This window comes from Scyliorhinus torazame, chromosome 15 (genome assembly GCF_047496885.1).
Source record: "Scyliorhinus torazame isolate Kashiwa2021f chromosome 15, sScyTor2.1, whole genome shotgun sequence".
In the NCBI taxonomy this organism is placed as follows: domain Eukaryota; kingdom Metazoa; phylum Chordata; class Chondrichthyes; order Carcharhiniformes; family Scyliorhinidae; genus Scyliorhinus; species Scyliorhinus torazame.
The window spans coordinates 183,265,429-183,291,448 of record NC_092721.1 but is presented as its reverse complement, the minus strand read 5'-3'; the positions used below and the strand labels follow the sequence as shown (position 1 = coordinate 183,291,448).

The following is a 26,020-nucleotide window of genomic DNA, read 5'->3' as shown; positions in this document are numbered from 1 at the left end:
CTAGTCCAGTGACAATACCACTATGCCACCGTCTCTGCTGGGAAGTGAGCAAGCCATTGAGAATTAAGAGTGCTGCTGCCGCCTTGGTACTTCTTTGTAAGGTATGAACCTATGCAAATGAAACCCATTGTGTGTGCAGCGCCCAAATTTATACTAACTGAATGCAGAGTCAGAAAGGACAGCTGCAGTGATTGGAGGCAACAAATTTCTCCAGCATCTGTGTGTGCGGCAAGTTGTGAGAGGGAGATGGGTACGAAGGAATCCCTTGTATGTGTGAAAAGCCACCAAGGAGGTAGCAGATGTCCTTAAATTGAAAAGGCATAGATTGACAGTACAAGAGGAGAAAAGGTACAGGGCCCCACATAGAAGACATGTTGATTCAAAACAACTTACCTAGCAACGACAACACAAGATGCCAAAAGATGATTAAGTATCTGTCTCCTGATGCTGCGAGCAAGACTAGGTGAGATAATAGCAGAGACCGAGAACCTCCATTCAGTACAACACGTTGACTGATTGACAGAAATTCTGCTGATAAAATGTGGAAAGACACCAAGAGTTTAAAAAAAATAATCAATCAAAAGTTCAGCCAGGTGCATCACCACAAATTACAGGTAGTCGGTTGATACTTGACGTACAGTACAAATTGTGCAACAGAAATACATAGCTGAAAGTTAGGACCAATGTATTTAAATTTCATTCAAATCCACCATTAATCATATTTGATCACTTTTTGCTGATCAGTTTTTTAAAATATTAATTTGTTCACAAGATGTGGCTGCTGTTGGCTCGGTCAACAGCATTGTCACCCATCCCTAATTGCCATTGAGAAGGTGGGTGGTGAGCCGCCTACTTGAACCGTTGCAGTCCATGTGGTGTCAGTACGCTCATAGTGCTGTTGGAGAGGACTTTGACCCAGTGACAGTGGAGTTGTAATGGCAGGAAATAATTAGCGAGAAAAATACATTGTGGGTAGGATTCTTCTGACTCCCAGCTGCATGTTTCTCAGCTGCGTGACGTTCCCTGGCACGGGATTCCCTTTTCCGCCGCTTGTCCACAGGATTTCCCATTGAAGCCATCCCACGCCGCTGGGAACCGGAGAATTCCGGCCTACAGTTTTAAAAGTCCTTTCAGATTTTTGCACAATTTCTTACCAGATAATATTTATCCTTCCAAAATTGTATTCTTTTAATGTATTGACAATACTAAAGTTTTCTTGGAAGCAAGGTGAATCTTTTCCCATTTTCATGTTTGAATCATAGAATCCCGACAGTGCAGAAGGTGGCCATTCGGCCCTACATCGACCCTCTGAAAGAGCACCTTACCTAGGCCCACTCCCCCATCCTATCCCTGTATCCCCACCTAACCTTTGGACAATAAGGGAGACTTTAGAATGGCCAATCCACCTAACATGCACATCTTTGGACTGTGGGAAGAAACCGGAGCACCCGGAGGAAACCCACGCAGACACGGGGAGAACATGCAAGTTCCCTCCAGTCACCCAAGGCCAGAATTGAACCCGGGAATGGTCATGCTAAATTGCCCTTAGTGTCCAAAAAATATAAGTGGGTTTACTGGGTTACGGGAATAGGGTAGATACGTGGGCTTGAGTAGGGTGCTCTTTGTAAGGGCCGGTGCAGACCCGATGGGCCGAATGGCCTCCTTCTGCACTGTTAATTCTATGATTCTATGAATCAGTGTGCCACCGTGCATCCCTGTACTCTTGGAATACTATCACAGATTTTTACATAGTTATTTTCTGCACTAAAATAAGGTTGAGCACCGTATGTGACAGACAGCAGAAAAGAAGAAACTAGTTATAACACTATGGCCTAATCACCTCAACTCTGTTAGCTTCTATTGATTGGAAACCTGATGTTATCACTGCTGATTGCTTTTTTCCCAGCTGCACAGGGATAAAGTACACCAGACTGACACCTGCTTAAAGCAGACAGGCATTGATTGAGTTTACTAGATGAGGCAGGTGCAAAGTCTTACAGGATGTGCACATAGTGCTGCATGAACAGCAGAGTGCGTAAGCCTCTCTTGATAACAAAAGTTAATCAGAATTGGAAAATGAGTGCCCCAGTTTGAATTTACTAAGCAATGGAAAATCTATTGTTAATTGAATCGGAAGTCGCATCTGAAGTCGTATCCTTCATTTTATGTGCTGCTGAAAAATGCACAAACTTGGTGCTCAAGATGAAATTGAAATGTGTTCATGGCGTGATTGAATGCCTATTTTAAAATTGAAATTGCACTATTAGTTATCTCCATCTGGAACGTGTAAGTGATATTATTATGCAAATAAGAAATGGCTGCTTGTATCAACTTCCTCTTCCTCTATATTTTAATGGGGCAGTAAGCTCTTTAATATAAGCAGGTTAACTGCTCTGGTAAAACAGCAGAGGGGAAGATTTGGTCTCAATGCAATAATATATATACCACAGCTGGTAACTTTAGACTCCAGTCATTAATAAACATTACCTCATTACTTGATGGTTTTCAAAATACATTTACATTTTATAAGCAGTATCCAAGGGATAATTTGGCAATGCTTTTCTTTACTGAACTAACGGTGTCTTGCATCTAATCTAGGCTGCACAGTACTGAGAGGGTGCTGCACTGTTGGAGGTGCTGTCTTTTGGATACAACATATTATGTGAGGTCCCATTTGCCCTCTCATTGTGTTCAGAATGCCAACGAAAAAGGGAGAGGGGGCCAGGGTTTAATGCAAATTCCAAAGATAGCAGGGTTCTAAATTCGACAGGGCCCCAAACCAGAAGCGACTCCAATGGTGAACAGCAAAAGTACAACCAACTGCAGAGGCTCAGAAACCAGACTGGACTCACCTTGTCATTGTAATTCAGGAAGCGGTGGGAGCGGATCCAATGTTAAAATGATGCTCACATATGCTTGGGCCTAACTAAGTTTCAGCCGTTACCAAGGGCCTACAAAGTAAGTTCGGGGAGTGGCCTGGCAGGGGCAGCTGAAGGGGTTAGGCAGGGTGAGCGATCAGAGGGTGAAGGCAATTGAGAACCTTCCGTTGTCCACAACTTTTTTGTGTAATCAGGGGAAGCCCGCGAACTATCCGCCTTGATTATGTGCTTAAATTCTGGGTCGGTGCTTTGCTCAGTCTGAGGGAAGAGTGCTGCCAACTGGTCAAGGCCAATTTGCGGGAGATTAGGGCATTCCAGCAGAAGTGCTTTTCCTAATGACTTTTTGGTTTTGTCTTTGAACAGATGAAGCTTTGCCATAAATATCCAAACCATCGATTGGATTTCTCCGGTCGCTGGGATTCACTTTTCCCGCGGCAGTGCATCCCCACCCGTGGGTTTCCCAGGAGCGTGGGGTGGCTTCAAAGGGAAATCCCATTGACAAGCGGCGGGAAGAGAGAATCCCATTGCCAGGGAATGGCGTGCTACCCAGAAACACGCGCCTGGGGGGCCGGAGACCCCTGCCCATCATTTACAAATCTTGCATCTCTTATAAGAAGCGCTAATTGTAATTATTTTCAATCTACCTTCAATTGTCTAATGAGTCAAGTTAGGTTCCAACATCACTCTTGGGTTGCTGACTATTGTATGGCTTTTTGACCATCATTGACACCATTATCTTTTTATTCTAAACTTTGTGTAATTTCCCTTTGCCCTTCCAGGCAATGGAACATTGATTGGAGCTTCTACCAACGTGGTGTGTGCTGGGATAGCAGAGCAACATGGTTATGGCTTCTCCTTCATGGCCTTCTTCAGGTACAACTAGCTTCAGAAGCTTTCCCAAATACGAGAAGACATTAACTTTGAGAACGAGCATGTATTTTGTAATTGAATTTCCTCATAGATAAGTGGGAGGTGGTACATTTTGGTCGGAAAAATAAAGAGGGAACATAATAAGGATCTAAGCAGGATAGAGGAGCAAAGGGATCTAGGGCTACGTATGCACGAGTCTAGCAGTGGACGTAAGTAAGGGGAAAAAAATGAAAGCATGCCGAACACTGGGGTTAATTTCTATAGAGATGGAGTTGAAAAACAGAGATGTTTGGCTGGATTTTCTTACTCCAGGTGGGTAATTCCGAGTCGGCTTTCCTGCCTCGGGAGAAAGCGACAGGAAGGCTGGGATTTTCATTCCGGGGGTATGGATATGGATTGCAGCTGGACCAGCCGAGCTGGGGAAAGGTTTTGAGGCAGCCGCAGGGACTGCCAGTGTGCGGGAACGGGCTGTTTAAAAGTCCCTCCTCGGAGCTGTCATCCCAGTTGTAGTAAAAACAGGCCCACCAGCTCTCATAACCCCTCATTCCCCCCCCATACACTCCTCACCTCATGTCCCCTCCCACCCCTGATGGCCCCCATGCCAAGCTATGGCACTTGCATGGCAATTTATCCACTATTAACTGTACAGAACCAATTAACCCTATAGTGATAATAGAACGCGGAAAAAAAGCTTCAAAAAATATTCATTCATTGATAATGTTCCACTTCCTTCAAAAAACACCTTACCACAGCTCAATAAAAGTGTTAATCCTTTGAATAGCTGAAATTGAAAGTACTTGAACCTCTTTATTTTGTGTACATTTTGTCCAATTAACAACATAGATCAGAGAGGTAGAGCTGTTAGTAAGAAATGTTTTTTCCTGGGGCTCAGGTATTTTGGTTATTGATTTCTGGGATCTCAGTCAAGCCTTATTATGCATTCTATAGGATTCACTGCACACAGTGTATAGTGGGTGAATGGCATGGAAGTGTCATGGCATGGCATGGGGGTCCTGAGGGACCCCAGGAGTTGGTTGGGGGCATATCTTAGTGTGGAGGGCATGAGAGACCATGAGGGGTATATGGGGGCATCCCTTGCCACTGGAGAATGAGGGACAATGGGGCTGGCATGAGTACATGAGTGTCCATGGGACTTTGGCATGGGGCACTTGGAGGACCTTTTGAACTTACCTTTCAAAATGTCTTGTTATGTAGACTATGGTTCAAAATCGGTTCTCTGAAGTGCAGAGAACTGTTACTCTTTGAAAAGCTGGCTTAGAATCATAGAAGTCTACAGCACAGAAAAGGCCTTTCAGCCCTTGCGTCTGTGCCAGTCAAAAACAACCACCAAACTCTTCTAACCCCATTTTCCAGGCCTGGCCCATAGCCTTGGATGCCTTGGCAGTGCAAGTCCACATCTAAATACTTCTTAAATGTTACGAGGGTCTCTGCCTCCACCATCCTTTCAGGCAGAGAGTTCTCGAATCCCACCACCCTCTGGTGAAAAGGTTTTTCTTTAAAACTTCGCCAAACCACCTTCCCCTTACCTTAAATCCATGCACCCTGGTCAATCAAATGAAATTAATGAAATGAAATGAAATGAATGAATGAAATGCAAATGAAAATCGCTTATTGTCACAAGTAGGCTTCAATGAAGTTACTGTGAAAAGCCCCTAGTCGCCACATTCCGGCGCCTGTTCGGGGAGGCTGTCACTTCACCAAAGGGGAAAGCTTCTTCCTGTGTACTCTACCCATGCCCCTCATAATTTTATACATCTCAATCATGTCCCCCCACAGTCTCTTCTGCTCCAAGGAAAACAACCCCAGTCTAGCCAATCTCTTCTCATAACTATGCCCAGGCAACATCCTGGTAAATCTCCTCTTCACCCTTTCCAGTGCCATCATATCCCTCCTCTCACGTGGATTCCAGAACTGCACACAATACTCTAGCTGAGGCCTAACCAATGTTTTATACAGTTACACATAACCTCCCTGTTCTGAAAAGCTGTGCCTTGGCTAATGAAGGCAATTATACCATATGCCTTCTTAACCACTGTATCCACCTGCTCTGTTACCTTAAGGGACCAGTATACATGCACACCAAGATCCTCGATGCTTTCCAGGGTCCTGCCATTTATCATGTATTCCCTTGCTGTGTTTGTCCTGTCCAAGTGCATCACCTCACCCTTATCCAGATTAAATTCCATTTGCCACTGATCAGCCTATCTGACCAGGCTGTCTATATTCTCCTGTAATCTAAGACTACCTTCCTCACTATTTACCACCTCACCAATTTCCGTACCATCCGTGAACTTATTGATCAACCCTCCTACAATCATATCTAAATCATTTATATCAACCACAAACAGCAAGGGTCTCAACAGTGATCCTTGTGTGACCCCACTGGATATAGGCTTCCACTCAGAAAACACACATCGATTTTCACTGTCTGCTCCCTGCCACTCAGGCAATTTTGGATCCAATTTGCCAAATTTCCTTCGATCCCATGGACTCTTATCTTCTCTGACAGTCTCCCATGTGGGACCTCATTAAAATATTTGCTGAAGTCCAAATAGACAACGTCAGATGTATTGCCTTCATCTACACACCTGGTCACCTCTTTGAAAAATTCAATCAAGTTAGTCAGACATGACCTCCCCTGAACAAAACCATGCTGACTATTCTTGATTAATCCCTTCCTCTCCAAATGCAGATTAATTCTGACTCTCATAATTGCTTTCAATAGTTTCCCCAACACTGAGGTTAGGCTGACTGGCCTGTAGTTTCCTGATTTATCCCTTCCTCCCTTCTTGAATAATTGGCTATCCTCCTGTCCTCTGGCACCTCTCCTGTAACAGAGAGGAATTGAAAATTATTGCCATCATCCCTGCTATTTCCTTCCTTGCCTCACTCAACAGCCTGAAATACATTTCATCTGGGCCTGGAGATTTATCTGGTTTTAAGCTTGTCAGACCAGTCAGAGCCTTCTCTCTGCCTACGCTAATCTCTTTAGTTTGATTTCTGCACCCACATCATCCCTCTCACCAGTGAACACTGACACAAAGCATTCATTTAGAACCCAATCTACATCCTCCAGCTCCACACACAAATTACTATTGTGGTCCTTAATGGTTATCCATTTGCTCTTAATGTACTTAGGATTTTCCTTTATTGTATCTGCCTTTCATGTCCCCTTTTTGCTCTCCTAATTTCCTTTTTAGTTCCCTCTTGCACATTCTGTGCTCCTCTGGGGCTTCTGCTGTTTTGAACCCTCGATATCTGCCAAAAGCCTCCCTTTTTCTTCTTATCCAATACTGTATATCCCGCATATTAGAAAAGGATATAGAGGCATTGAGAAAGGCGCAACAAAAATTCACAAGAATGGCACCAGAGCTGATCAGCAAAGCCTAAACAGACATTTCTCCAGAAAGACCATTTTGAGGTCTATAAGTCAATGAACGAGTTTGATAGGGCAAACATAGGGGGGGTGTTTCCACTTATGAGGCAAAACAAAAAGTCACAGGTATGAAAGAGTTGCAAATAAGTCAAAGAGGGAATTCACGAGAAACGTTTAAATTCAAAGTGTTGTTAGATTGAGGAACTCCCTATCACAAGGAGTACTTCAGGCAAATAGCTTAGATACATTTAAGGGGAATTTCAATAAGCATGTTAAGGAGAAATGAATATGGGTGTTAGACAGGGAGGAAGCAGAGGAAGTTGATGGGGAGCACAGATCAGTGGGCTGACTGATTTGTTTCTGAGTTCTGGACTCAAATGCAAAGTCAAGGCAGTGTGATCTTCGAGCTAGATCTCCTACACTGGCTATTCTGCCTTTCCCAGCTGATGATTTAATGACATTGAGGAAGTTGGATACAGAACTGACTTGGGCACAGAAGACAGAGGGTATCAGTAGAAGGGTGCTTTTCTGAATGGAAGGCTGTTCCACAGGGATCAGTTCTGGGACCTTTGTCGTTCATGGTGTATATAAATGATTTGGAAGAAAATGTAGCTGGTCTAATTAGTAAGTTCGCAGACGACACAAAAATTGGTGGAGTTGCGGATAGTGGAGAAGATTGTCAGAGGATACAGCAGGATGTAAACTGGTTGGAGTCTTGGGCGAAGAAATGGCAGATGGAGTTTAATCCAGACAAGTGAGGTAATGTATTTTGGAAGGTCCAATGCATATAGAAATTACACAATAAATGGTAGAACTCTTGCGAGTACTGACAAGCAGAGAGATCTGGACGTGCATGTCCACCGATCACTGAAAGTGGCAAAGCATGTGGATAAGGTGGTCAAGAAGGCAGACAGCATGCTGGCCTTCATCGGTCGGGGCATTAAATATAAAAATTGGCAAGTCATGTTGCAGCTGTACAGTACCTTAGATAGGCCTCATTTGGAATATTGTGTACAATTCTGGTCGCCACACTACCGGAAGTTTATGGATGCTTTGGAGAGGGTATAGACACGGTTTACTAGGATGTTGCCTGGTATGGAGGGCATTAGCTATGAGGGGAGGTTAGATCAACCCTGTCTGTTCTCATTGGAACGACGGAGGTTGAAAGGCGACCTGATAGAAGTCGACAAGATTGTGAGTGGCACGGACAGAGTGGATAGTCAGATGCTCTTTCCTAGGGTAGGAGAGTTAAGTACTAGGGGACATAGGTTTAAAGTACATGGGGAAAGTTTAGAACAGAGGTGCAAGGCAAGTACACTAAATATATGGAATGCGGTGCCTGGGGAGGTGGTGGGAGCAGGTACGATAGTGACATTTAAGGGACTCTAGACAAATAATGAATAGGGTCGGAATGGAAGGATAGTTTTAGTTTAGACAGGTACCACGGTTGGCACAGGCTTGGAGGGCCGAAGGGCCTGTTCCGGTGCTGTATTGTTCTTTGAAGTCTAAGCTTGTAGTTCAATGTAATGGTGGGGAAGAGTTGCTCTTCTCAGCGTGTATAACTTTGATGCACTTGCTAATGATTTATGACCTAAGATTAAGTGCACCAACCTTACACACACAGCGAGGGACCTACCTTTGATCTATGCTGTCCAAAATCATGGCCTCCCACTGCAGATAGAGGATTTGTGAATTTACTCGATAATGAATTGTTTCATCCGTTGCTGGAGCTGTGCAGCAAGGAACTTTAGCTTGTGTGTAACATCTATTTGGGAACTCCTGATGCTGGCACTCTCTAGACACATGCTGCAAACCCCAGACAAATACAAAATTAATCCCATCTCTCCAAAGCATGAGTTGAGTTCAATATTTTAAGTAACAATAGCCAGAACTAAGAGACTTCTCAGGTTTCCCCAGAGTTGTAAACCTGAGATAAGCCTGCCGGATCACAGTTCACCTTCATTAAGTGAGAGGAGTTATTCCAAGCCTCCTGCTCCTTATTCCCATCAGTCTGCACTTAAAATCAGGGTACCTGATCTGAGTGGATTCTGCCAGCAAGGTGAAGTCAACCCCCAGTGGCCCACCAGATCTCAAGATCTTTTTGGCTTCTGCTGGAGAACAGGGCCGGGACTCTCCGAGCCCGCGCCGGGTCGGAGAATAGCTGGGGGCGCAGGAAATTCCTGCCACGTTGCTCCGGTGCCGGGCCGCCGGCGACGGGAGAATCGGCGGCAATCGCGCCCGCACGGTCGCCAAGGCGCCGGTCGGGGGCCGCTGAAATAGGCTCCCACGGCGATTCTCTGCGGGTGACCGGCCGAGTTCCCGCAGGCGTGGTTTACATCTGGTACTACCCGGCGGGAGCTCGGACCCGTGGCTGCTGCGGCGGTCCTGGTGAGGAGACGGGGGAATCTGACTACGGGGGGGGAGGGGCCTCAGCGGTGGCCAGGCCCGCGATCGGGTGCCACCGATTGGCGGGCCATCGCGATCTGGTGGGGACCTACCTTACTCCGCGCAGGCCCGCTGTGTGGCACCCGCCCATGCCGAAGTGGGCCGCCGCGCGCATACGCGGACCCGCTTGCGGCCACTGTGCGCATGCGCGGCTGCTCGGTCTGGATAGATGGGCCCCGCCGGCAGCTGGAGCTGCGGGATGCATGCCAGGGCACTGCTAGCCCCTTGGAAAACGGAGAATCACCCCAGACCTTCAAGGAATCACCCCAGACTTTCGAGGAAATAGTCCGGAGTGATTCTCGCCCGTTCCCCGGCGGGCGTGGGGACTTAGTCCCCACAAGGGAGAATCCTGCCCCAGGTTCCTGAGCACTAGAATTGACCAGTTGTTATCGAGTCATTGAGTTTAACAGCACAAAAGGAGGTCCTTTGGCTCATTATGTCTGCACCAGCCATCAAGCACCTATCTGTTCTAATCCCATTTTCCAGTATGCTATGGTGTTTGAAGTGCTCAAATCCTGTTTCTCTTCCGGCATCTAGTGGTGTACAAGGCAGACTTTCCTCTGATCCCATTGCAAGGTTTTTCCCGGAACAGGTTGCAAGCCTGCCACCAGAGGCTTCTAGCTTCCGGCGCACCACTCCGCGTCATAGCTGACCAGGAGTCTCCCCGGCTCTCACCACCTGCCCATTGGCTTGTGTTAGAAGGACACTCAACCTGTTTGGCCGCATTATGAATGCACCTTCTTTGGTCATCAAGACCTGGGGTGGGACTTGAACCCAGAACCTCTGGTTCAGAGGCAGGGCTGCTACCCACTGCACCACAAGACCCGCTACTGTTGAGGACTAAGATATGTTGGTGGATATGGGAGGAGCGGGGAGAGGAATTTTAAACAAAGATAATCAGGCTATATAACAAAGAAAGAACAAAGAAAGGTACAGCACAGTGACAAAGCCCTTCGGCCCTCCAAGCCTGCGCCGGCCATGCTGCCCAGCTAAACTAAAATCTTCTGCACTTCCGGGATCCATATCTCTCTAATCCCATCCTATTCATGTATTTGTCAAGATGTCTCTTAAATGTCACTGTCGTCCCTGTTTCCACCACCTCCTCCGGCAGCGAGTTCCAGGCACCCACTACCCTCTGTGTAAAAAACTTGCCTCGTACATCTACTCTAAACCGTGCCCCTCGCATCTTAAACCTATGCCCCCTAGTAATTGACCCCTCTACCCTGGGAAAAAGTCTGTCCACTCTGTCTATGCCCCTCATAATTTTGTAGACCTCTATCAGGTCGTCCCTCAACCTCCTTCGTTCCAGTGAGAATAAACCAAGTTTATTTAACCTCTCCTTATTGCCAATGCCCTCCATACCAGGCAACATCCTGGTAAATCTCTTCTGCACCCTCACTAAAGCCTCCACATCCTTCTGGAAGGGTGGTGACCAGAATCGAACACTATACTCCAAGTGTAGCCTATCTAAGGTTCTACACAGCTGCAACATGACTTGCCAATTTTTATACTCAATGCCCTGGTCAACGAAGGCAAGCATGCCGTATGCCTTCTTGACTACCTTCTCCACCTGTGTCACCCCTTTCAGTGACCTGTGGACCTGTCCACCAAGATCTCTCTGACTGTCAATACTCTTGAGGGTTCTACCATTCACTGTATATTCTCTGCCTGTAATAGACCTTCCAAAATGCATTACCTCACATTTGCCCGGATTAAACTCCATCGGCCATCTCGCTGCCCAAGTCTCCAAACAATCTAAATCCTGCTGTATCCTCTGACAGTCCTCATCGCTATCCGCAATTCCACCAACCTTTGTGTCGTCTGCAAACTTACGAATCAGACCAGTTACATATTCCTCCAAGTCATTTATATACACTACGAACAGCAAAGGTCCCCCAGCACTGATCCCTGCAGAACACCACTGGTCACAGCCCTCCAATCAGAAAAGCACCCTTCCATTGCTACTCACTGCCTTCTATGACCTAGCCAGTTCTGTATCCATCTTGCCAACTCACCTCTGATCCCGTGTGACTTCACCTTTTGTATCAGTCTGCCATGAGGGACCTTGTCAAAGGCCTTACTGACGTCCATGTAGACAACATCCACTGCCCTACCTGCATCAATCATCTTTGTGACCTCCTGGAAAAACTCTATCAAGTTAGTGAGACACGACCTCCCCTTCACAAAACCATGCTGCCTCTCGCTAATACGACCACTTGCTTCCAAATGGGAGTAGATCCTGTCTCGAAGAATTCTCTCCAGTAATTTCCCTACCACTGACGTAAGGATCACTGTCCTGTAGTTCCCTGGATTATCCTTGCTACCCTTCTTAAACAAAGGAACAACATTGGCTATTCTCCAGTCCTCCGGGTCATCACCTGAAGACAGTGAGGATCCAAAGATTTCTGTCAAATATATTTTTGACTATATATGTATATATATATCTGGCTAAATATATATTTAGCCTTTGTTCAGCGGTGGGATTGTGGGGGAAGGAAAATTGGGCTATTGAATGCATATTCGTATTGCAGCAGAGATGGCAATCGCTTGGCTCATTGAGCATGTATTCGCAGTGGCGTGTGCACCCTGATTCTATTTTCACAGTTCTTCCCCTGTGTTTCAATGCACTGAGCATAAAATATTTCATTACGTACATTTTACATCTTTTCATCTTTCAATTAGCACAGTGGATTTGCAACAGTTTCCATTTCAGTGTATAATGAACCAAATCAAACACTTCCTGAATGAAAGCTATTAACATTCTTCAGTGAACTGTGAAACCATCAAGTGGGAGAGGTCCGATTATCAGTAGATCATTGGTATCTCACTAAGGCCATAGCTGATTAACTCTCAATGTGTGCTATGTACTCAACTCCAGGCCGTTTCAGATTTGTTGTGGAAAGCAGTTACCAAGACCAATGTGATATTAATTAGCATTCTGACTCTGGGTGATACTTCTGTTAATTACCTCTGAGTTTCTGCCTCTACAATGGTGCAATACTGTGGACAGATGCGAAAAAATAACTTGTATCTATGCAAGAACTTTTAACCTCAGAACAGCCCAAAGCAATTCACAACCAACTAATTAGTTCTGAAGTGAAGTTGTGACAACAAACATGACAGCCAATTTGCGCACGGCAAGCTCCTGCAAAATAGCAGACAAAGCCAAAGACCGGTTAATTGGCTTTGGTCGAAAAAATAAATGTTGGTCAGAACAACTCTGTTGCTCTTTTTCAAATAACGCATGGGCTTTTTGCCATCCACCTGATTGGACAGACGGAGCTTCTGTTAAACTCCTCTTCCTAAACATGGCAGCTTCAATAAAGTAGAAGTTCCTCAGTGTGCGATTGGACCATCAGCCCAGATTGTGTGCTTAAATCCTCAGCTGGGACTCGAATTTGGGACCTTCTGAGGAGGTGGCAAGAGTGTGACCACAGAGTTAAACTGACAGATTAAAACAAAGTGTAGGATTGAAAGGTGCGTAGTATATTATTCTCTAAGTCTGAATAAAGATTGTAGACTTTCAGTTAACACAAATACTTTATTCAGTAGGTTCATTTTGTTTCCAGAGCTTAACTAAATGTAATACAGTCAAGAGATATGATCAGTGAAGCAAAGGTAAGCTGCCAATGCTGAGCTGTTTCTGTCTGCTGCTGCTGCTCCCTAGCCCTGTGCTTCTGAAAGAGGCGGATCCTACCTTGGGCTGGACCTTTTATGCTCGTCTCTGGTGCCCTCTAGTGATGCTGTGGCTGTTAAATCTGTCTGCAGTCCCTGGTGTATGTGCAGATGTGTGTACAGATGTACAGATCACTACATCCCCCCCTTTTATTTGACATGTTTTCCAGACTGGCCTCAAGAAAACTGTACATAACAAGTGGTGCGAATATGCAAATCTGCACACTGTGAAAATGATAAAAGTAATACAGAAACAATTAACTGTGTTGTGAGTCGACCGTGAGAAATGTCCATATTCGTCTTGTGCGTGTGTTGAAGTGTCATCACAAATCTAGCTGGTCGGGTGCCTTACGGCCTCTGCTGGAGCGTCTTAACGGTGGTAGTAGGGATGATGGTTTGATGTCATCAAGAGTACTGTCTGGCATTGAGTGGCGAGGTACGTCCTGTGGACAAATGGACTCGGTCAAGTCTAGTGTGGGAAACACCAGCGTTGTAGGTCGAATCTCTAATGGATCCTGGCGGTTACGGCGAAAAAGTACTCCCGCAGACGATTTGGCAGTGTAGGACCGCGGTGCCTCCTGCCTGATCACCGTGGCTGACTCAGACCATCTGCCTCCTGGGTCCCTGATTCTGATGGTGTCACCTATTGTCAGCGGCTTGAGTGGGATCGCATGTTGATCGTAGTATAGTTTTTGTTTGGTGTATAGTGCCCGCATGTCATCGAGAACCGGTGCGTTGCCCGGGTCTCGGAATTGCTTTGCCGGTAGGGTTGTCCGGATGTCTCTGCCGAAGAGCATTTGCGCTGTCGACAGTCCTGAGCTCAATGGGGTTGCTCGGTACGATCACAGAGCTAGGTTGATGTCGGAACGTGACTCGGCTGCTTTGCTGATGAGCCATTTAATGATGTGGACACCCTTTTCCCCGGTTCCATTTGATTGTGGGTAACGATTCTGTGTCGCACCGTTGTCTGACCTTGACTTTTTCTTGTGTTTGTGTTATTGATTCTGTATGTCATCGTTCGTGAAAGCTGTTTTGCTTCTTTGTTCTGGAGCAGATGTGAATTCGTGAGATTCTTTATCATGCCATGGCATGTTTGCAGTCTTGTCATTGTTTCGCAGTGTGCTGTGACATTGTCCTTCACGTGCAAAGTTGTACCATGTTGTACAGGTCATTGTTTCATTGTTGTCGTTCTTGTTGTTCTTTTTGTCATGCTTGTTGATTCTGTTTTCGTTGTTTTCGCATTTATTCTTGTTGTTTTTCTTGTTGGCTTGTTGTTTCTGGGATGCTTCTTGTTGCTTTTGTCGTTCTTGTTGCGCTGCATGTTGCTTTTGTTGTTGCTGTTGTTGTTCTTGTTTCTGATGTGCTTCATGCGGTTTTTGTTGTTCTTGTTGCGCTCAATGATTGTGCCATGTGGATGATTTGAGTCATTGTCACAGTTATTGGTGTCCGTGTCCTTTCTGGTCTCTGCTACATTGAGCGTATCTTCTTGAGAATTGTGAGAATGATCTGATGTTGCATTGATGTTGGTGACATCAGTCATTTGTGGTGGATTCGATTCCTCTTCTTTGCTTACTTGGTACTCCTCTTCTAGTGTCATTTCTGGTTCACTTGAATCATCATTCAGTTCTTGGTGCTCCTCTTTTGGAGTCATTTCAGGTTCATTTGAATCATCTGTGATCTCTTTGTGCTCCTTTTCTGGAGTCAAAATCTTCAAGGTTTCTATTGACGTGGTCTCTCTGGACTCTTGGTGCTCCTCTTCTGGAGTCAAAATCTTCAGGATTTCTATTGACGTGGTCTCTCTGGACTCTTGGGTGGCCGTCCTCTGATTATTGAGTGCTTCTGTGCAGACGAGCTGAGATATGTCAGTCTCGCTATGATCCTGCACATCCTGTATGGGAATTGTGATTTCTTCGTCACTTGTCTCACATACAGTGGGTAGACATTCAGTGTCTTCTTCTGGTGGCTCAAATAAGTTTGATAGATCTTCATGGTCTTGTACATGTATGGCGTTCGCTATGGAGTATTTGCTTGCTTCCATTTTTGAGTCTGTCACCGAGCTGTCTGTGGAGGTTTGCGTCACTCTCTTTGTGGAGGCTTGCGTCCCTCTCTTTGTGGAGTCCTTCATCGCTCTCTCTGTGGAGTCCTTCATCGCTCTCTCTGTGGAACCCTTCATTGCTCTCTCTGTGGAGTCTGTCATTGCTCTCTTTGTGGAGTCGTGCAGTGTTCTCGCTGTAGAGTCGATCTGTGCTCTCTCAACAGAGTCGTTCTGTGCTCTCCGTGTGGCGTCGTCTTCATCTTGGGTATTGCTGTCATCCAATGTATCGACGATCTGCCATGGCATCATGGTGTTGGATTCATCTACCATGAGAAGAGTCGTATTGAACTGCTCAACCATGTTGCTGATGCTGTGATCAGGATCTCCGAATAACTCAGCCATGTCTGAGTAGTATTGTGTGTATTGTTCGATAGACAAACCATCGCTGTTTGTTTCGGAGTTGTGATCGTTCTCTTCATGTTCAATGAACAAATCATCTTGTGTGGAGGCTGGGACCCTTCGTGGTGCGTGGACCACTCTCTGTTTCTTGGCACCAGGCCGCAGCATAATCCTGCACTCACGAGTCGGGATGTCAGATATGCTGGACTGAAGGTTCCCCATTCCGAAGAACTCATCGTCGGGGTCTTCACGGTACAACACCTCTAGTTGCGGTTCGGATTTGGTACTGGGGTAGCCATCTCCCAAGATGAATTCTTCGTCTGAATCGTAGTCTACAAGGACCATATCATCTTCTAGGGCGGTGCTAACTGCTTGTTCCAGGATGTTGTGAAAGTTATTTTTAACTGCTGGCGTAAGTTCGGGCATTGTTCTGTCTTTTGAGTCAAGAAAATTGGGTGTTGCAGCTTTAAATTTATTTTTGTTCATTTTCGTGCATTTCCCTTTTAAATGGGTGTGGTCCTGGTCATCTGACGTCATGATGCTAGTGACATCATGTGCCGGACTCGATTGCCCATGCACAATTCGAGGTTCCTTTACTGTGTGCTCTTGGCACAACTGCGCATGTGCGGCGCCTTCCTCAAGATGGCTGCCGCTCAGACCTTCCTTCAATTCTGCCTCTGCCTCGTGGTAAGTTTTGGCGCCGTTTTTTCCGATTTTCTTTTCTAGGCACTGATTCTGTGTTTGTAAAGACTGACAGTATTGATTTTGTTTTTGTTCATAAGCAAGGCATTTTTGTATTGCGATTTCTAGAGTTAGATGCTTATTTTGTAATAGTTCTTCCCTCAAACCTTTATCAGATAGTCCAGAAATTAATTGATGCATTATCACAGTGTCTCTGAAACCAGCATAATCACAGCCCTGTGGTATTAACTTGAGATTTGTAATAAAATCAGAGATGGGCCCTCCGTTTCTCTGACAAGAGTTAAATCTTTCCAGCATCTCACCAGCCTGACTGTTACAGCATTTAGCAAATTTTTTGAGTGTGATTTCTACTTTGGATTTGTCTTCATCTTCTAAGTAATTAAAGCAATTATAGATTTCTCTAGCTCCATGCCCTCCTGTTGAGAGAAGTAGGGCTATTTTTGTTGCATCAGAGGCATGGCTTAAATCATTAGCTGTGATAAATATTTGGAAAATCTGTTCAAACATTTTCCAGTTGTAACTTAAATTACCGACTGTTTCCAGCTGCCGTGGAGTTCCAACAAGTTCCATCGAATCAGTTAGTTGTCGAGGATCCATTTGCTGTGAAGTCTTCCACAGTCGAATATCTGGTTTAAGTTTTTCTTCTCTTGCTGATGTCTAGCTAGCTTTCTGAAATCACTCCTTGTATCATATATTATTCCCTAAGTCTGAATAAAGATTGTAGATTTCCAGTTAACACAAATACTTTATTCAGTAGGTTTGTTCTGTTTCCAGAGCTTAACTAGATGTAATACAGTCAAGAGGTATGACCAGTGAAGCTAAGGTAAGATGCCAATGCTGAGCTGTCTCTGTCTGCTGCTGCTGCTCCCTAGCCCTGTGCTTCTGAAAGAGGCGGGTCCTACCTTGGGCTGGACCCTTTATACCCATCTCTGATGCCCTCTAGTGATGCTGTGGCTGTTACATCTGTCTGCAGTGACTGGTGTATGAGCAGATGTATGTACAGATGTACAGATCACTACACGTAGAGTACTCAATTTGTGAAAGTGGAGTAGAAGAAGGGGTGGATCACTTGTTAATGTTGCAGATGCTCCATTTTGAATCTGCAAAAGAAACAAATGTGATGTGAGAAAAAACTCTTTCACACAATTAAATGGTTCTGGTCTGGAACGCACTGCTTGGAAGAGCAATGGAGGGAGGCAGGTTCAATCGAGGCACTCAAGGACATTAGATGATTACTTGAATAGAAACAATGTGCAGGGAATTGGGAAAATACAGGTGAATGGCACTGAGCCATAATGCTCATTTTGGAGAGCTGGTGCAGAAACGATGGATTAAATGGCCTCCTTCTGTGCTGTTAACAATTCTGCGATTCTGTGAATTGTACAATTCAACTCTTGCAATTACAAGGTCCTTGAAATAATCATGATTGATAAAGATCATACTCCAATCTGTCGAAATTTGCAGTGTGCAAAGTTAGTAATGAGCACATTCATGTGTCAATTTGGCATCCCTGCCTCTGCTTTAAGGCAGAAAAATTGTTAACCTTTCCACTGATGCAAGATTGATCTTAACCTGATCATTTTATGGCCACTGAGGTGAAAATCCAGCTTTGTTATTTAGTGATCTCTGTTGTAAGGTGCATGCATGAAGATTTTGGGAAGGGACCAAATCGGAGTTGGCTGTGGTGTCTTTGGGTAAGAATGAAATTGGGGTCAAGTGCTGCCAGGAGGGCTTAGCAAGGGTGGGGACAGGAGGAAGAGAGGGCACGACGACTGGCAGAGGGGCAAGGAGGTGGCTGAGGCTGATGAACAACGGAAGACACAGGGAAAACCGATGGGAGGGAAGCTGGGTCCCGACAAGGCTACATGAAATGTTCAGCAAACAAGGAGATCAAAGGGATACAACATTGTTTATTGAAAGGGGGGGGGGGTGCATGAAGACTCCACATGTGGTGGGCAGAGGTCCACATGGGGTAAGGGCACCTTCCAAGTGATGTGCTCGGGAATGGAGTAAATGAATTGAGGTACAGACTTCCTCAGACTGCTAACCTTCTGCTTCTGGGTTCCAGACATCCTGCATGGTCTGGTGAGGACAGGTGATATGAGTGTGCTGGACTGGTGTTTCAATATGGTGCCCAGACATTGAAATCCACTAGCTGATGGTGGCAGTAGGACGAGTCAGCTGCTGGCCCACCAGGTGATTTGGAGGGGAATTTTCCTGTGCATAATTAAAGAGGTTCCAAACATAGAATCTGACACGGCACCCACACCGTTCTGGCCAGCAGGAAAGGTGCCGCTGGAACTCCATCGCCCCACTTAGTCTCAAAAACAGATCATTTTTCTTTGAATACTATCCTAGGTAATGCCCTATAAAGTCAAGCCCAGAATCAACATAAGTTAAATGTGAATTAACAGGCAAATTATGGTTAACTAGAAACTATAATTTACATGTCAGCTGCCAGATTCAACTGAGAAATATTTAATCAATTAGCTAGTCTAGTCAGCATATACACTATTTTATGTGGAATCAATTAACCACTCAACGTCTAGTTTATCAAGGTCAGTCAAAAAGCCCTTGCAAAGAATCTCGGCTCCTCTTCATTTAGAATTCAGTCCCATCCCTAGCTGACAGAAGTGCGCAACCAACCAGAGCTCTACCAGAACGGACTACAACAAAAATGGCACAATTCTTCAGAATCGCCTCACCACTGCTTATGATAGTTTGGATCGTGTAGATCCACCACTGTTATCTTCAAATGACAGAAAGAGCTACAACGACTGCATATTTGTTTCTTCTCAGCTTCTGGATCTAGTCTCCACCTTCTCCAACCTACCTATACTGCACCATGGAATCATCATCATCTAATAAGCTTGGATGGCTCTGTGCCCAATTATATGTCCTCAACCAGTTTCATTCTCCCCAGAGGTTTTGGTTTCCAATCTCAGTTTGAGCCTTTTTTTCCTTAGAAACTGAAGGATCATTTTCCTTTCTTAGTTTCCTTTTCACGGTTTACTTTTTCAGTGAGGGTTGATCACAAAAAATACAAACTTTGAAACAATGGAGTACTTCAAGCCCAGGATGTGGGCATTGCTGGAAACTTCTCCATAATTATCCTTGAAAAGGCAATAGTGAACCACCTTAACAACTGGGCTGGATTTCTCCTGCCGTTCGGTGGCGGTGCGATTTTCTGGTCCCGCCCAATCTCACTTGCGGGTTTCCCGGCGGCATGGGGTGGCTTCAATGGAAATTCCCATTGACAGCGGAGAGAGCAAAGAATCCCGCTGCCACTGAAGGGCGTATCGTCTTCTGCCGTTGCGGAACACGTGGCTGGCAAGCGGGAGAATCCTGCTCCTGATTGGCCACCTTGTCCATTTCAGGGTCAACTATATTGCTGTGGGTCCGAGTCATATTTCGGCTAGGCCAGGTAAGGACAGCAGGTTGCCTCCCCTAAAGCACATTAGGAAAGCAAATGGCTTTTATGATGACTACATAGTCACAATTATTGATACTAGTTTTTTTCAGATTTATTTAATGAATTGAATTTTTTAATTCCCCTATTGAAGTGGTAGTATTTGAACTCATAAGTTCAGGCCTTGTGGATTACCAATTCAGCACTTTAACTATCGTACCTGTCACCTGTAATGACTTAAACCAAGCCTTTGAGATTGGCCCAATAAGGGCCATTTCTCTGTATATAACAAGGAGTGTCAGACCCTCTGCACTCGCAGTGTAGACAAGCTGAATGCACCTGGTTGTTCGACTGTTAGTTTTGCAAATAAAAGGAATTCTGGTGAAGGGACTTCGACCTCCGTGGACTTATTACAGTACCAAAGTTCCTGGTAATTTAGGGTAGAATTCCCCCATGCCTCCACTCGCAGGTTCAATGGCAATCAGGAGGGAGAATTCGAAGGGAAACCCAAAAATTGGTCTGACACCGGCGTGGTTTCCCATAGGATCTTCCACTGTTGTCCACCATGGCGGATCAGGAAATTCGCTGGTGGCCGTCGTGAAATTTAGTTGCATCCCACTAATGGGATGCAGATGAAGGCCCGATTGGAATCTTCCCCTCACGCTAGATTCTCCACAAAGCCAACAGGAAAACACGCCGGTCCAGAGCGTCTCTGGAACAACATAGCATGCAGAAGTCAGATCTTACCTGAAGAATGCCTGGGGCCACCTCCGGAGTTTGGGATAGAGGCCCCAGTGATCCTGGACCCTGTAACTCTGGTTGGTTGTGCACTGTTCTGGGTGGCGGGGGAGGGGTGGAATACCAACTGGATCTTCCAGCTTCAGTGTCATAAAGGAGGCCCGTCTTCCATGTCAGAGTGTTCCCGGAGATTTATCTTCTTTCTTCAATGGTGGGTCAGTGATGTTGGGGTCCTTTTAAATATGGCACCCAGATATGATGGCAGGACACATGGAATCAAGCTCAGTCCACCATGGAATATGACACTAAACCTCCTGGTGCATAACTAATAAGGTCAGGGTTGGAAGATATGGCATCGTTTCCCATCAGTCTCTGCAGAAGGAAACCCTCTGGGCTGGATTCTCCGCCCATCCAGGCCACATTTCTGCCCCAACCCGCCGACGGGATTCTCCGTTACGTCGGCCGGTCAATGGGGTTTCCCATTGTGGGGCAGCCCCACGCCGTCGGGAAACCCCTGAGCACTGGCAAAACAGAGCATCCCGTCGGCGGAGAATCCCACCCCTGGACTGCGGAAATAGTGCCCCCTATCAGTCGCGCGCTCGACCCGACCACCCGCACAATAAAAGCCCAGTCCCGAATGAGCCCCCCCCTTCCCTCCGATCGGCCGGCCCCCGACTGTGGCGGCCGCGGACCGAGTCCTCAGCCGCCTCGCGAGTATCCCAAACGACAGGACCATATTAGATCCACTATGTCAGGAATCCCACTTTTCCTGTCTCCGCCCCCGCCTTTGTCACGGGGCCTCATCCCAGACAGGAGAATTCCGCCTATACTGTTTGCTTTGCACTATCTCTTGGCTGATTTTCAAGACCGACCTCTTGGTCTGGTCCTGAGTTATTAACATTAATTTTAATTATTAATTTGTTGGCCAAGCGTCACGATAATTTCATTGTTGATCTCTGACCATTGTTTGAGGTGATGCTTCAGTAGTTTTAATAAATACAAACTAAGAGATTTAATTGGATTACTATCACAAATTAAAAACTTGCCTCATAAGTTTAATTATATCCTTTTAATTAACTTTTTATGCACACTGCAGGGTCTCCTCTATCTTTAATGAGAAAGTTAAATATATTCCCATTGAGCGAATTGTACTATCTCAGGAAAAAAGATTGTAACTGCAAAATGCAGAATTTATCAAGTGATGAATTTTAGGGTAGCTTTGAAGCGACAACGTGAAATGTCAGCATGGAATAATTTGCGAGGGCTTAAAAACAAATGGGAATCCCTTTTTTCAGATAGCCACATGATTAAGGCTGCTTGCAATAGTCTGGTTGGGTTAACGGGGTGGTCCAGTGTGGTCATGGGCATTCATTTTGATAAGGCTTAAATCGGAATATTGACTCATGCAATTTGTTATCAGGAGAAAAACTGGAGAATTACTTGTAATTTACAGCTGGCAAGGAATCGGAAGGGAAGATCCTGCCTCACAAATATTCTTGCACTCGTTGAGAAAATTACATCCCAAGTTGACCGTGGAAAAGACTTTTATGTGGCCCATATAATCTTCCCAACTAAACGTGATCATGATGCGGAGCATCTAAAGACATTTGACACAAGAGTCAGCTGTAAGCAAATCAAGCAGCAGCTTATTCAACAGGGGAATGCTCTCTCAGATTGCTCTAAGACGCAATTCAAAGGTACACAGTTTCTAACAGTTATTTATACCATCTTTGTGATACCTCATCATTAACTCACAATGTTCTTATCTTGTACCTCTCATTCGATACATCCGCAATTACAGATAGGTTTTCAAAACAACCATGGAATGTCCTGACCTTTAGTACAAACGACACCCACAGTTTATTCCAAAATACAAACTTTTCTTGTCCATCTTGATGATTTGCTACATTGCACAGTCACACCTTCGCCTGGTCCTGAAGTCGGTTTAGCATGGTAAAACCCATAGATCATTCATCAGCTTATTCTATCCTGACCCAACGGTCACGTTCCTTAGCTTATTAGGGACTGGCCCATAAACTCATCATCAACTTCTTGGCATGACCAAAAAGTCACATTCCCTTCTACTTCCATTCAACATTTTCTTTTACTGCAACCATCATTTTTTTACCGCAATTAGATCACGCCCGAGTAATTTCAGGATACACGACTTCAACTAAATTCCACACAACAGTCTGGTAGTTAAACTCAAAATCATGGGGATCCATCACAAACTTCGGGAGATTATTTTTTAAATTTCCAAACAAAGAAAATAGGAACAGGAGGAAGCCATTCGGCCCTTTGAGTCTGCTCTGCCATTATTATGATCATGGCTGTCATCCAACTGAATAGCCTGTTCTCGCCTCACCCCCCCCCGCCCCCCTCCCATATCTTTTGATCCCTTTTGCCCCAAGTGGTATAGAAACATAGACACAGTGGTGTTCTGGACCCCACAGAGACTGATAACTTTTAAAGGAGAGGAATTGCCTCAAAGCCAGTGGAAAGGACAATAATGGGCAATATTTCACTTTTTAAAATGTTTACTGTAACAAACCAACTAAAATCAACATAATTCAAACATTGACTAATAGGTAAAGGATATTTCAAAGACAAAGAGAAATTTAATTTTGCTGTATCGACTAGTTAAAGATACACTTCACATTGTTGTAAACACCTGCAATGGATTCTGCACAAATGTGGGACGCATGCAATCTCAGCTTTTACAACTCAGCCTCTGCTATGGAGGGTCTCTCACTTTCCACTCAATCATTTAGGCCCTTGAGTCGCATTCACCAGTAGCTGGATCCTCAGAGACCTACTTCAACATCAGCAGCTAGAACATAAGAACATAAGAACTAGGTGCAGGAGTAGGCCATCTGGCCCTTCGGGCTTGCTCTGCCGTTCAATGAAGTCATGGCTGATCTTTTGTGGACTCAGCTCCACTTTCCCGCCTGAACACCATAACCCTTTATGCCTTTATTCTTCAAAAAACGATCTGTCTTTATCTTGAAAACATTTAATGAAGGAGCCTCAACTGCTCCACTGGTCAGGGAATTCCATAGATTCACAACCCTTTGGGTGAAGAAGTTCCTCCTAAGTTCAGTCCTAAACATGTTGCTGCTAAACTGAAAACTGCTGCATTCAGAGAGGAACTTGCTTGTTTCCTCTTTGCACAAGTTCTTAGTCTTCTGAACTGCCAACCGAAAACCCTATCTGCCCACTGCAATTAGCTTTCTATTTACTCCTTGCTTCTTAGCTGTCCATTCCCATGGCAAACTCTGGTTGCATGGGCGTTTCTTGGAACCTAAAGATGTCACAATCTGCAAGGCAATTCAACCTCTTTCAGAGTACTCCCCAGCCAACTTTGTTCTTAAAGAGGCATAGTATAAAAAGAAAATAAACGCTTCCCAAAGCACATGTATCATCACAGTAGTAAATGGAGGTGTATTAAGAAATAAGCTATGTAGATGCAGGGGAAAGTGCTGAGTTGGGAATCTAATTGAAATTGACGGTTTGGATTCAGAAGCACAATGCAAATTGGTCAGTTTGCAGTTGATTTCACTCCAGAAGGCAGCCCAGGGGCTGAGGAATGACACACCAAGTTGGACAAACTGTATCAGTGGAAGGAACAAAGGCAGATTAAATTCAACATGGATGAGTGCAAGGGACTGTACATAAGGAAAAAAGTGGACAAGTAGTGTTTTATCAATGGTGTCAAAAGAGCTAAAGATTACATTGAAAAATTAAATTGGGTTTAGACTATTGAACAGTAAATATGTCCACTGTTATGGTGGCAGGGTATTTGAGACCTTAGGGGGTGGTCATCCCTGGGTTACCCCATGCCCAGGTAAGGGACCTATGCTGTGAGATAAGAGCCATGACCAATGGCAGAACTAACACAATTTCGGTGATGGCGGCAGATGACCTAGAATCTTGAGGGACAATGACTGCTTACAGGCAGAGGGAAGAGTTCCTGAATTGCTTGTGGAACTGGTGCCAATCAAGCGGACTGTTTTGTCCTGGATGGTGTCGAGCTTCTTGAGTGTTTTTGGAGCAGCCTTCTTCCAGGCAAGTGGAGAGTATTCCATTACACTCCTGACTTGTGCCTTGTAGATGACAGGCAAGCTTTGGGGGGTCAGGAGGTGAATTACTCACCACTGGATTCCTAGCCTTTGACTTGCTCTGGTAGCCACAGTATTTCTATGGCGAACCCAGTTCAGCCTCTGGCCAATGGTAACTCCATGGATGTAGATAGTGGGGAATCAGTGATGGCAATGCCTTTGAATGTCAAGGGGTGATGGTTAGATCCTCTGCTGTTGGTGATGGTCATTGCCTGGCACTTGCGTGGCACGAATGTTACTTTGCTCAAACCCACATGTATGTATAAATCTATTTGAGATAAAATGGAACCTATCTTACAATTTCAACAAATAGAGCAATACTTCCATTCATTTTCAGTCAGCCAGAACAAACATTTATCAACAGTTTCTCCAGGAAATATTTTTTTCAACGATTGCTTCAGCATTGTCTACAAGATACCATTTGAGCTTGTTGATGTTTTTATGGTCTCCATACTCCAAAGCCAATGGAGGCACTTTAACATGGAAAATTAACATAGATGCCCCTTCCGTGAAGAGATTTTCTTCTGTCCCCATGATTTTCCGTCTCCGTGTCAGCCCCTTCATATTTTCTGTCCGAATCAGTCCTGTTCCTTATTCTGCTGTGCTTGAGAAAGATTTTCTCCATTTACATTCCTGTGGCTTCAAGTTATTTTCTTCAAGCAAGTTTTGTGTTCCAGTTTTACATTTAGGTTAAGATTTATGTCAGGTCTGGGTTCTGAAGTTTTGTCAACTTCAGAGGAAAGTGCTTTCAGGGGAGAATGTAATATACGCTAAGTGATTATGATCTTCCATCAACCGCAGCTTCATATTGTGCTGATTTTGACAGAATTGGAGCAACGCCACAAGAGTTGATAAGTTTGAGCCAGACCTACATTGTTGCAAGTATAACGACAGCAGTCTTCATTAGTGTGTTTCTGTGAAAGGCTTTTACTGAACTGATCTCAGGATGTCTGCCTCCAGAGGCATGTCGTGGCCACATGACTATGGAAACCTGAGCTGTCAATCAGGCTGGATACATTTCAAATCTGCCTTTCATATTTAGATAAAGATAAAAATATCCTCTTTTCCCCAGCAAAAAAAGACACACATGCACCCACTGTTCTCATGGATTAACAACTGTTTAATCTATTGGTTAGTCTCTGCGTGTGCATTGCACACATAGGACGGAATTTTACCAAATTTTGTCAAGAGTATCAGTTTGAGGCTGAAAACCAGCGTGTATCTTTCCAGATGCACAGCCGAGTTTCCAGACCAGATTTTTCTGGGACTCTGTGCACAGTTGTCACTCGGGTGGGCGGGGATTTATAGAGCTGGCAAGGCCGGCTCCACAGAGATTGGTGGCTCCCCGATCTG

At 45.0% G+C, this 26,020-nt stretch overlaps 1 protein-coding gene across 2 annotated transcripts in view; it reads left to right on the top strand.

The window, feature by feature from the left end:
• Nucleotides 1-26,020, top strand: part of oca2 (oculocutaneous albinism II) — a 690,248-nt gene that overhangs the window by 580,968 nt on the left and 83,260 nt on the right. For both annotated transcript variants that reach the window (XM_072477223.1, XM_072477224.1), the window contains exon 23: nucleotides 3,659-3,752. In XM_072477223.1, coding sequence (XP_072333324.1) covers nucleotides 3,659-3,752 — 94 coding nt within the window. The remainder of the gene's footprint in view (nucleotides 1-3,658; nucleotides 3,753-26,020) is intronic.